The following is a 12,781-nucleotide window of genomic DNA, read 5'->3' on the forward strand; positions in this document are numbered from 1 at the left end:
CCCAATTTACAAGTTGAAAAATCGTGGACCGTCCATTTTTTGCAAATCATTTTTGATGGGGTGAGAAGTTTTGGAATGGACTGATTTTTGATGATGATGATCTCCTCACCGTAGAGATCATCCTCACAAAAAATCAGTCCATTGCAAAACCTCTAACCCATATTTTGAAAATTGTTTTGCCAAAATGTTTGTCAAAATGTTTGTTGCTGAACATTTCCCTATATGGATATATATATATATATATATATATATAGGGGGCGGTTCGCGGGACGTCTTGCAAAACGGTTAGAAAACTGATGTAACTCAACCGTTAGATCTAGAGTAGTTGACGGTTGAGATTTAATTTTTAACTCAGAAAATTACTTTACAGCTGTAAAGGTTTTAACATAAATTCTCTGATTTTTACAAACACCTCCTCAATAAAAAAAATTATTTATTTAAAAAGACATCATTCTCCATTTAAAAAAAAAACTGATTTCACAGATGAAAAGTTTTTTTATTGAGTCCGGCTAGCCCACGCTTGTTCGTGGGAGAGAAGTGTGCAAACGAGCATGTCAGCCGTTGGATGAAAATGAATCGATGCAATATGAATCTCGATGATGCATTGTAGGGAAAAAACATATTCTTTTTCTCAAAACCCATCCCCAAACCCATCGTCTTAGGCGTATGAGGGCATGAAATGTGGAGGATTTTATTGCAGGGTTGCAAATGTAGATCAAACCAAAGGGTTTCATCTTGCATCCTGAACATGAAGCCAAGTTTAGATGTATGGATTGTAGTTCAACTCCCCTCTTTCTCATTTGAAGTTCATTCCCTAGAAAGCACAATGGATTTTTTTTGCCTTGTAACTCTCCCCCTATTCCGTCATCTACGGCATGACTAGTTTCAACCTAAGATTCTCTCCTTCAACAGAAGATGAGATTAGGGTGAACAACTTGATACACTGGTTTTTGTAGATGATTGTTTTGTGGGTAGAAGTTGTAGTCTTGTAGATGAGTTCTTTAGGTAATTGTAAAAAAGTATTTCAGAGGAGATTGTGGTCAAGGGAGGTGTGCCCACAATTTTTCTCTAATGTTTATCCATGATCTTAATGTATGTAGAAGTCGATAGAGAGATGTGGTCTGGTTCGTTGTAGAAGCCGATGGAGAGAGAGAGAGAGCTGGTCTGGTTCTCTGTAGAAGCTGATAGAGAGAGAGATGGCCGGATTCAATAAAAAAAAATTTCATCTGTCAAATCAGTTTTTTTTTTAATATGAAGAATGACGTCTTTTTAAATAAATAATTTTTTTTATTGAGGAGGTGTTTGTAAAAACCAGAGAATTTATGTTGAAATCCTTTACAGCTGTAAAGTAATTTTCAAGTTAAAAACTTAAATCTCAGCCATCAATCACTCTAAATCTAACGGTTGAGCTGCATCGGTTTTCTAACCGTTTTGCAAGACGTCCCGCGAACCGCCCCCATATATATATATATGGGTCAGGTTCAAGGGCCATGTGAGAAAACATGTAAGAAAACTTTCGTTTTTCAAAATAAGGGTTAGAGGTTTTGGATTGAGCTGATTTTTTGCAAGGATGGTCACTATGATGAGAAGATCATCCTCACAAAAAATCAGCTCAATCAGAAACCTCTAAATCCATCAAAAGTGATTTACAAATTAGTGATAAAAATTGAAAAAAAATCGACGGTCCACATTCTAAATCACTTTTAATGGGGTTAGAAGTTTCAGATTGGGCTGATTTTTTTTTTTGGATGATCTTCCCATCATAGAGATCATCCTCACAAAAAATCAGCTCAATCTAAAATTCTAACCCATATTTTAAAATTTTATTTACCGCCGAAAGTTTTCTTACATGTTTTCTCACATGGCCCTTGAACCTGACCCTATATATATATATATATATATATATATATATATATATATATATATATATATCATTTACAAGTTACAATTATAAAAATATTCCTTTAAAGAACACAATATATCATCTATAATTAAGTTTAAATTTTTTACAAAAACTTAAATCTTTTACTTTTACTATTAACAAATTTATAGGAAATATAGACATTTTAGATTTAGATTACATAATTCATATGAAAACATCTATCTGATAAAATTAACAATAAGGCTCACTTTGGGTGAAAAAACTTTCATCCAATCAGGATAAACATCCCATCCAACTATCATCATCTATATAATAGCATACAATTATAAGACCCACTTTTACGAACAATAGACTTCTATCAAGTTGAGATAAACATCCTGTCCAACTATAATTTTTTTAAGATCCACTTTATTGTTTTTCCTCTCCACCCACTCTAACTCAGCTACATTTCCTCCTTTTTCTGTCAAAACTAGATGATTGATCCTACCTGATGTTCATGCAAGATTAAGGCTATCATTACACAAAAATGTAAAAAATAAAAAAAAAATTAAACATTCAAGATAAGCAAGATAGGACTGAAAATCTGACCAGATTTCATTGAAGAGGATCAATAACCAGCCAAAGTCAGTGCAATAGTCTGCAACGCCACCCCTAATAATCTTAATAGAATTAAGTAATGGATTTAAACTACTAATTCCTGACCAAGAATCAATTGTGGCGAAGGTAGTAAAAGAAACCACCAGGATCCTCATCCATTCCAATCCCATATTATCCTCTAATTACCTTCCCAATAAAAGAAAAAAGGCAAATAGTGAGATTCTATTGCCACACCAACTTTTGCTAATGCCAACCCAATTTATATGTAAATCACCAAAGATTTAACACATCTTGGGGTGGAGTTAGCAAAAGTTGGTGTGGCAGTAGAAGTTCTCAAAATAATAGAATCTTCTTAATACCTCATCTGGTTTAACAAAGAAATACGAAAAATCATGAGTATGGTGTCTCCAACCAGTGGCCTGTATATTACCCTCAGCTCAACCCAAAACTTGTAAAATTTCATGGTATCGGGGTTGTGTCTTTCTCATGCTAGCCCTCTTTAATTGCCATCAAGATTATTGTTTTAGTCCTGCTGTAACCCTTCGACTATTTCTTGAGTCACTATTTGTAAAAATCTTTTCCTCTTACCGATTTGACAATCTTCACAAGCTATTCCAATTCCTGACTTATCCAAAATACCCCACAACACCCACCGATATCTTGATGAAGGTAGTTGGGATGTGCTTGATCTCCTTGATAAGGTCTTGCGTGCAGATGCCGAAAAGTGAGACTATCTAACTTTATACCAACTCTTGGCTTCTCCAGTGCAAAAGCTTCTTTTAAGGGAGTAGAAATAGGATTGATCTCATGCTTGCAATTCTCAGCAAGGAAATATCATCCACTCCATCCTGATAAAGATTCTGCAACTAATGTCTTGAAAACATAGAAGCAATCCTCTCTTTCTTTTCTTTAATAATGAAGAGCTCTTCATGATCTCCAAATAACATTTCGTACTGAGGACCTTAACACTACCTCAACCAAGTGGGGAGAGAACCTCCAAAATATTGCAAGAAGTATTGCCATCCTGAGAGCTCCATAGGTATTGTATGAGATGAGCCTTAAGGAAATATTTTTCGAACAATCTAATTGCACTTCCATGAGCTCATAGATTTTGAATATTGTGCTGCACAAAAGCAACAGCAACATCTTTAGCTTTCACTACTTTGACATAAGAAGTAAACTGTCAGCTTAAAAGGCAAAATTTTCTTCGATATTACCTGTTTTAATCGTTAAACAAGTTGCAAGTTGGAATGTTGCTCTGCCTGAGAGGTGGTCCTTTCGACAGCCATCCACCACTCACAATCTTCATCAGTATCCATCTCCTACTTGGGTAGAAGATGTGCAAATAGCATAAATAAATATTAAAAGAAATGATGCTACTGTTCTGACAAATGAAATTAAACTTGGGTACAGCAGTAGTAATTAGTGGACATGATAGTATAAAGTGTCCTGACTTAAAGATTCAAACTAATAGCAACTGAAACAGAGAAAAATAAGCAAATAATTTGTTGAGATACTATAGCATATTCTCTCACCATAACTTAAGTCTAAATGCAAGACTTGAAAATCCTAAGCTCTAATACCAAAATTGATGCTGGACGGTGATGCCTAACCTAAATGATGTATCTGAGCTTAAGAACTGTAGAAGGTAATAACCGCACAGTTATCTAGACTGCACACGTGTCCAACCCAGTTAAGTGGTAATATGTGCAGATCAGCATAAGGGACACTACCCAGTAGAAGGGCAAGCCAAGGTAGAGAGCGCCTTGCTTAGCAAGAAGGGCAGCATAGCACTAAATAAGACCTGGTCTGCCAAGCAGGGAAGACTTGGTCAAACAATACCCGCAATCCTGATATGCACACGTGAAGCCCAGAGATCTCGGAGGAGATCTCCCCAGTATAACATATCCAATCCCCAAAGATCCCCATTCCGTTTAAAATCCTGAGAATCAGGGGAGTCTCCGAGATCACTTCCCGTGAGAAGGGAAAACCCTGATTCAAAGGAAGGATCTATAAATATCACAATATGCACAGACTTAGGGATCTTTTAGTCGATTGGAAATTTGATCAGTATTATCCATAATTCCTCTGCCTCTCTAACTTGAGTGTCGGAGAGTTTTGGCAGGGTACCACGTCGGTGCTAGCGAAGAGGAGGGAAGAGCAACTTCGGATCTGTGAGGTAGAGTCTATCAGCACCGTTCAACGGAATCTGACCCCACAAATCTGGCGCCGTCCATGGGAACCCAAAGGCATAATTGATTTCAATCAAAACAATGGCGAGATCCACTAAAACAACTGAAGTCAATGCACCTCCACCTGTGGCACCAGCTGCAGATGCTTATCTGCTAGCAGTGTTAGAAACCATGAGGAAGCAACAAGAAGAGATACAAAAGAAGATGGATAACTTAGCTAAACAGAATCAAAATCTAAGTCAACGTCTATAGAATCAGCAACAAGTAAGACAAGATCTCCCACTACGAGATCCTCAGCCTCCTGCTGGAGATGGTCGTGCCTCAAATGCAGAAAGTAGTTCTCAACCACTGATCCCCAATGGGAAGAAAGTAACGGAAGCCACCATTGCTACTACTAGGGTGGAGCCCACAATGGGTTTAATTCAAAAGGAGATCAAAGAGATGATCCGAAAGGAGAAAGAGACGATGAAGAGTGTCGATATTGGCATAGTTGCGGTGCAAGTTGTCGGGGGTATTCAAAGATCCGCTTTTACAGCAGGGATCTTAGCAGAAGAGATCCCAAAGAAGTTCGTGCCACCACGTTTCACCCCTTATTCTGGGACGAAGAACCTAGTAGAACATTTATTCCACTTCTGACAGATGCTTACGCTCTGGGAGGGGAATAAGGGTTTGATGTGCAGTTGTTCCCGTCTAGTTTGCAAGAAAATGCACTGACCTGGTTCCACAAGTTGCCGAATGGATCAGTAGCTTCTTTTAAGGAACCTTGTACTGCCTTTGTAACGCGTTACATAGGCAATAGGAAGAGTAGCAGAGACATAGATGCTCTGCTCCGTATGAGAATGCAATCTGGGAAAAACCTCAAAGATTTTACAAGGAGATTCAAAGAAGAAGCTATGGCCCTGGAAAGTTGTGATGAGAGAACGTCAATAGTAGCATTCAGGAACTCCTTGCCATCTAGCTTAAGGTTATATAGGTCTCTTGTGAAGAGGAGACCAAAAACATTAAATGAGCTGTTCGAAAGAGCAGAAAAGTATATTAGATTGGAAGATGACCCCCGGAACTCAACTGGGAAGAGCAAGGTCATCCACACTATGGTGAAGCCTATCAAGCAACAACAGCCACAACAGCAGAATAGGAAGAAACCGCTTGAGCAAGATAGAGAGCGGAAGAAAAGGAGAGAGGGGGCATATTTCTCTATGCCCCCTAGCGAAATCTTACCGCTCATCACGAACGAGCCTTACTTCGAGTGGCCAACACTACTTCCTCGAGATCAGTTAAATCAAGATGAGCGATACTATGAGTATCACAAGGTGCGGGCCCATACCACCGACATGTGTCAGGCCTTAAGAAAGTTTCTATAGAGATTGGCAGAGTAGGGCAGATTGAGGGACCTGCCTAAAAAACAGAAAGAAAATCCTCCTCGAGACAGGAATCAGAGGCCTGGTCAGCCACCTGTGGAGGGGCAGGAAGGAAGGGCAGCAGTTATACCCATTGTCCTAAAACAGGAACCTAGAAGGTCAAACTTGAATAGAGCTGACGAAAGAACCAAGAGGCGGTGAGTATAGCACCTTGCTCATGTTTATACAACAAGAAATGGGCCAACAGAGTAGACGAAACCCTATTGGGAGCACATTGTGGCCTTCATGGAAAAAAACTTGAAGGGGGTAGCAAGGCCCCATTATGATGCACTGTGGGTAATCCTCCAGGTAGGCGCTTTTACTCTCAAGAGGGTGTTGATCGACAACGGCAGTTCAATCGACATATTGTACGCCTCAGCCTTTCTGAAGATGGGTCTCAACAGAAGCGTGCTCACCCAAGCAGGAGCTCCTTTGATAGGGTTTGTTGGGAAAACAAGTCAACCGTGAGGAGAAAGTCTTGCCAGTGCAGGCAGGACCAATAACTTTGATGACTAGATTTATGGTCGTTGAAACAAGCTCCCCTTATAACGTCTTACTGGGCAGATGGAGGACCCATGAGATGAAGGTTGTACCTTCCACATATTACCAGGTCCTGAGGTTCCCGACGACGCAAGGGATGTGGGACATCCGAGGGGACTAGGTAGTGGCACAGGTCTGCACGTTGGGTAAGGAAGAACTTTCTGAGAAAAATACTCAGCAATAGCAGTTACAGTGGGGGGAATCTGAGCCCAATAAACCCCCATACCTGGAGAACATCCAGATGGTGGATGTAGGGAAAGGAAGGCAGATTGGAGTAGGGGCAGAGCTGGGACCAGAGGAGCAGGAAGAACTCGTAGATTGTCTGAAAAGGAACAGGGATGTTTTTGCCTGGTCCATGAAAGAGATGTCGGGGATCAGTCCCGAAGTGATTTGCCATCACTTAAACATGGAGCCAGATGTGAGGCTAGTAAAGCAGAAGCCAAGAAGGTTAGCTCCTCGACTCAAAGAGGCAGTTAATGAAGAGGTGAACAAGCTGATTAGAGCAGGGTTTATCAGGAAAGTGCAGTTCCCCGACTGGATAGCTAACATAGTGGCAGTACCAAAAAAGAATGGGAAAGTTAAAAGTTTGTATCGACTTTACAAACCTAAATAAGGCCTGCCCTAAGGATAGCTTTCCTATGCCAAGGATTAACCAGTTAGTAGAAGCTACTTCAGGTCATGAAAGGCTATCCTTCATGAATGGATACTATGGCTACAATCAGATTCAACTTAGCCCGGCAAACCAAGAGAAGACAATATTCATCATCTAACAAGGGCTTTATTGCTACAAAGTCATGCCCTTCAGATTAAAGAATGTAGGAGCACCTTATCAAAGACTAGTGACAGAGCTCTTTAAAGATCTGTTAAAGAAGACCGCAGAAGTCTATATTGACGACTTACTGGTGAAGAGCAAGAAGAAAGAAGATCATATTACTGATCTGGAAGAGGTCTTCTCTCGAGTAAGGAAGGTTGAGATGAAGCTTAACCCGGAAAAATACACTTTTACGCTAACCTCAAGGAAGTTCTTAGGCTACTTGGTTACAAAGAGAGGTATAACAGCTAACCCGAACTAGATCAGAGCACTATTAGAGATACCCTCCCCAAAAACGCAAAAACATGTCCAAAAGTTGGTAGGAAGGGTCGCAGCTCTTAACAAATTTATATCCAAGTCTTCGAATAAATGCAAGCCTCTGTACCAGTTCTTACAAAATAAACTCCAAGTTCGAATAGGCAGAGGAATGTGAATGCACTTTCACAGAGCTGAAGAAGTACTTGGGGCGACCACCTATACTTCCAAACCAGAAGTTGGGGAGGAACTTGGTCTGTACTTGGTAGTTTTTTAATGCGCACTCAACTCAGTTTTGGTCAAAATAGGGACAGCAACTGAGCAACCCATCTATTTTCTGAGTAAGACCTTCACCAACGTAGAAATACGGTATTCCAAGATCAAGAAGATGGGATTAGCTTTAGTCTACACGACTTTACAGTTGAGGCCGTATTTCCAAAAGCACTGAGTACAAGTCATCACAGAGTACCCCTTGAAGTCTGTCCTAAGGAAAACGGAGGGATCAGGCAAAATGAAAAAATGGACTATACAACTAGTAGAATTTGGGCTTGAATATAAACCTAGAGTTCCACTAAAAGGTAACGCAGTGGCAGATTTCTTGGTGGACTTTCCAGTAGAAAAAATAGAATTACTGGTGGAAGAACTGGAAGATGCGGAAGAAGGGCACGAAATAAGCAACCATCCAGGATGAAAAGTCTACGTAGACAGGTCCTCAAACCTAGAAGAATCAGGAATAAAGGTGGTATTATTCACTCTAAACGGCTCCAGGATAGAAAAGATAGTGAGATTGGGATTCAGAGCATCAAACAATGAGGTGGAGTATGAGGCAATGTTGCTCGGCCTTAATTCGTTGGCAGGACTAGGGTTAACAAAAGCTACAGTCTATAACGACTCACAATTAGTAGTTAACTATGTCAATGGAACGTTTGAAGCACAAGATCCTAGGATGCAACTCTATTTGAAAAGAATCAAGCCTGCCATGCTTTGAGCTAGGGAAGTGAAAGTAGAACATATACAAGAGTAGACAACAGACATGCAGATGCTCTAGCATTCATAGCCTCAATGCTAGCAGGGCAGGATAAGAGAAAACTACCACTAGGCTACCACGAAAGGCTTGCGATAGATGAACCAGAGCTGGTCAGTGTGATAGCTACGATTGGGGATCAAAGGTAGATGGATCCAATCTTCATCTTCCTACAGTCAAGATCGTTGCCTGATGATCCAAAGGAAGCAAGATGCGTAAATACCAGGGTAGAAAGATACACAATCCTAGATGGGAAAATGTACAGAAAGTCAATACGAGGGCCACTCCTGCGCTGCCTAACACCATGTGAAGCGAAAGACGTGCTAAGCAAGATCCATGAAGGAGATTACGGGAATCATTCAGGGGTGAGGTCCTTATCTCATAAAGTACTCTCACAAGGGTATTTCTAGCCGTACTTACAAAATGACGCAACTCTATATGTCAAGCATTGCGATAACTGCCAAAAGCATAATGGAATAATCTGTCAGCCAGCAGTGCAACTCAATTCCCTCATCAACCCTTGGTTGTTCGCACAATGGGGAATTTGATCTAATAGGTCCATTGCTCAGAGCACCAAGTAATGTAACCTTCTTGCTAGTAGCAACAGATTACTTTACAAAATGGGTAGAAATGCTCCCACTTGCCAGAATTTGCTAGCAAGAAGTGTAAAAATTCATTTGGGAAAACATAATATATCGATTTGGCCTACCGTGCACTATAGTCTCAAATAATGAGAGGCAATTCGCAGAGGAATAGATTAAAGATTTTTGCAGGGAGCATGGGATAACACAGTTATTTTTCACGCCGCAGTATCCACAGGACAACAGACAAGCTGAAGCCACGAACAAAGTGCTAATAGTTATGCTAAAGAAGAGATTGAGAGAAGCAAAGGGTAGATAAACAACAGTCCTACAGGACAACTGCAAAAACCTCTACAGGGACCTCTCCATTTGCTATGACATATGGAATGGAGGTAGTGATACCAACAGAGAATAGTTTCCCCACAACAAGATCAAAAGTATTGCAAACTGACCAAAACAACCATCAGATAATCGATGAGTTGGATTTGCTGGAAGAAAAACAAGAAGCGATGCTGATAAGATTGGAGGGCTATCACCAGAAGTTACAGAGTCACTTCAATAAGAAAGTCCATCACAGGTAGTTCAAAGGAGACCTAGTACTGCGCAGAGTATTCCAAAATACAGAGGAACAAAATAGTGGGAAACTAGGTCCATACAGAGTAACGAAAGTAGGCCAGAAGGGAGTATTATTTGGTGACAATGACAGGTCAAGAGCTGCCTAGACCGTGGAATACATTCAATCTCAAAAGATATTAACAATAAAAGAAATCTCCTTTGGTTGATGAAAGCCTACGCGCTGAAATAGTCGAATTGGATCCCACCTAGGTCTGGGCCTACGTGGGTCCGAGCCAACGTAGGTCTTCTCTGCCTTAATTGGCAGGGTAAGAAGCTAGTCAAAGCCCTACACTCTCATGAGTAATAAAGCACTAGAAATGGATCCCACCTAGGTTTTGGCCTACGTGGATCTTCTCTGTCTTAATTGGTAGTGTAAGAAGCTGGTCGGGGCCCTATTCTAACACAAGTACAATAGCACTAAAGATGGATCCCACCTGGGACCGAGCCTACGTAGGTTGTCTCTGCCTTAATTGGCAAGATAAGAACCTGGTCAAGACCTTACTCTATCATGAGTAATAAAGCACTAAAAATGGATCCCACCTAGGTCCGGACTTACATGGGTCTTCTTTGCCTTAATTGGTAGGGTAAGACTCTGACACGAGTACAAAAGCACTAAAAATAGATCCCACTTGGGTCCGGGCCTATGTGGGTCTTCTCTACCTTAATTGACAGGGTAAGAAGCTAGTCGGGACCCTACTCTGCCACGAGTATAATAGCACTAAAATAGACCCCACTTGGGTTCGAATCTACGCGGTTCTATTTTGCCTTAACTAGCAGGGTACTGAGTTGGTCAAGGCCCTGCTCTAGCATGAGTAACAGTACTGAGATGGGCTCTTCCAAGAGTCAGGTCCTCACAACTCTCCTCTGCCTTAATTGATAGAGAGGAAAATTGGACGGTTACCCTCTATCTTGAATGATAGAGCACAGAGGTGGGCTTTTCCAAGAGTTAGGTCCTCGTAGCCCTCCTCTACCTATAGAAGAAAATAGTAAGGCTGGATGACCACAATTTGCCTTAGAATAACAAAAGCACTTTAGTAAATCCCTTTTGAGAACCAGGATATACATATACAACTATACCTTGAAAGCATTAAACGATATCCTACACTGCCTTAATGGTCGTAATACTGAGTTAAAGCCTTATTACAGGACAATAACTCACAAGAACTACCCCGAAGCAGAAGTTTATATTACTTAAAATTCTAAGTAATATCCTACTAAGTGCCTGATTCTGAAAAAGGTTATACCCAAGTAAAACATAAGGAAGAACCTAGGGGAAGAGAAAGTGAGTATATATTGTACAAAGGCAAGTAATTCAAGCAGTATAAAGTGATAAAGTGTAAGAAGTACAAGAAAATAGATCAGATTTTTGTTGAAGTGCTTAAGTAAAGCTAAGTTTACAGCGCAAACAGTGCAAAAAGGTAAAATCTATACTAAAAACAGAATAACGGTTGACAGAATAGCAATTGTTATAAAAAGTAAAGTTTTTGTTTTTCATTAATGATAGAAGTACAAGAGAAATCCTAAAAATGGGAGAGTATAGAGAAGAGCAGCAAAAATAGAACGACAACAAAGTACGGCAAAAATCAAGAGACATGTCTTTACTCGGCGACAGATGACTGGTTGGTAGGAGATGAGACCTCACCAGGATTGGGATGATCGACTATCTCGTCCTAATCAACATTGATAATAGGAACAGGAGGTAGATCACTAGTAGGGGCAGTCGAGCCAATCGGTCTGGCTTGATTCAAGTCAATGACCCGCCCAGCCTCCATGAGCTCACTAGGGACTCAATTCAAGATAGCAATTGGGTTCCCCTCCTCATCCAGTTGGAAGGATAGGACCCGCCCATAATCACCAGACCAACTGAGAATCTCACTGGGTGGAGGACCAACAGGACCATCATAATCCTCATTATCTTCTTCGTCATCCTCATATTGAAGCAGAAAAACCTTGAAACCTTCATAATAGGCCTTAGTAGAAGCCTCCTCTGCCAACCGAGAGTACTGGGCTTGCATTTGACCCAACAATTTTTTGGTCTTGACTTCATCCTCCTTGGCCTGTGTTGCCCTAATTGACTCAAGACCAGCCCAGAGAAAGCCTACCTCAAGCTCTTGCTACCATACTCACTCTTGGAGATCTGTCAATTCTACATCTCTCCTCTGCACTCTCTCCTTGTAGTTGGCCAGCTCCAGCTGAAAAACCACCTGGAAGTCTGTTAGACTTTTATTGTTAACCTCCAAGACTAAATTTGCCTTAGAAAAATGAGCCAAGTTTGTTTGCATCTCCTCCTTGGCCTCTTGAAAAAATTGGCTAGAAGAGGCCAGCTCAGCTTGAAGCAGAGCAATTTTTTCCTCATACTCCCTAGTCAAAGCAGTTGCCTGGTTCTCAGTCTCACGCCACTTTAGGAAGGCCAAGGTACCATAGGAATTGGCCTGCAAAAAGAATAAAGCAATAAGGTGAGTAAAGCATAAAGAATAAGGAATAGAGTAGGAAAAGCAGATAATTACCTGGTAAAGGCATGAACGAACCAACCAAAGCCAGATCAGCATTGGCCCGGTCCACAACATCCTAGTCCTTAGGGGAGATGGAGTGGGAAGGCAGGGAGGCAACGATAACAGGGTTCCTCACCCCGCAGCTCCTGTTGAAGACGTGGTTGAAACGGGGCTGAAAGTCATTATTCTCATTTCCATCTTAGAGGAAGGCCCCACAACTCCTCTAGGAGAATGCAACTTCTCCCAGGGAAGTCATAAGACCCTTTTTCTAGGACTCTCCTGGGGGGAAGGGCTCCTCAAGCTCTTCCTAATCAGTCTGCGCCTCTTGCATGGCTAGAGTTCAGAAACAGAGTTGTGCTCCTTAATGGTGTCCGAGCTCTGCACTGCCTGAGCAC

General features: G+C 41.0%; 1 protein-coding gene across 6 annotated transcripts in view; it reads right to left on the reverse strand.

The window, feature by feature from the left end:
* Positions 1–2,052: 2,052 nt before the first annotated feature.
* The window catches only part of LOC147391096 (DNA primase), a 59,861-nt gene continuing 49,132 nt past the window's right edge, over positions 2,053–12,781 (reverse strand). For 2 of the 6 annotated variants that reach the window (XM_086457693.1, XM_086457692.1), the window contains 2 exons: positions 11,537–12,326; positions 3,697–3,801 (listed from right to left, as the gene is read on the reverse strand). In XM_086457693.1, coding sequence (XP_086313819.1) covers positions 12,018–12,326 — 309 coding nt within the window. In that variant the 3' untranslated portion in view covers positions 3,697–3,801; positions 11,537–12,017. Of the gene's footprint in view, positions 3,603–3,696; positions 3,802–11,536; positions 12,327–12,355; positions 12,774–12,781 lie in introns of those variants that run through there. The other 4 variants (XM_086457694.1, XM_086457696.1, XM_086457698.1 and 1 more) reach the window with 4 other exon arrangements.

This window comes from Akebia trifoliata, chromosome 11 (genome assembly GCF_017979445.1).
Source record: "Akebia trifoliata isolate Shusen 1 chromosome 11, ASM1797944v1, whole genome shotgun sequence".
NCBI lineage: Eukaryota > Viridiplantae > Streptophyta > Magnoliopsida > Ranunculales > Lardizabalaceae > Akebia > Akebia trifoliata.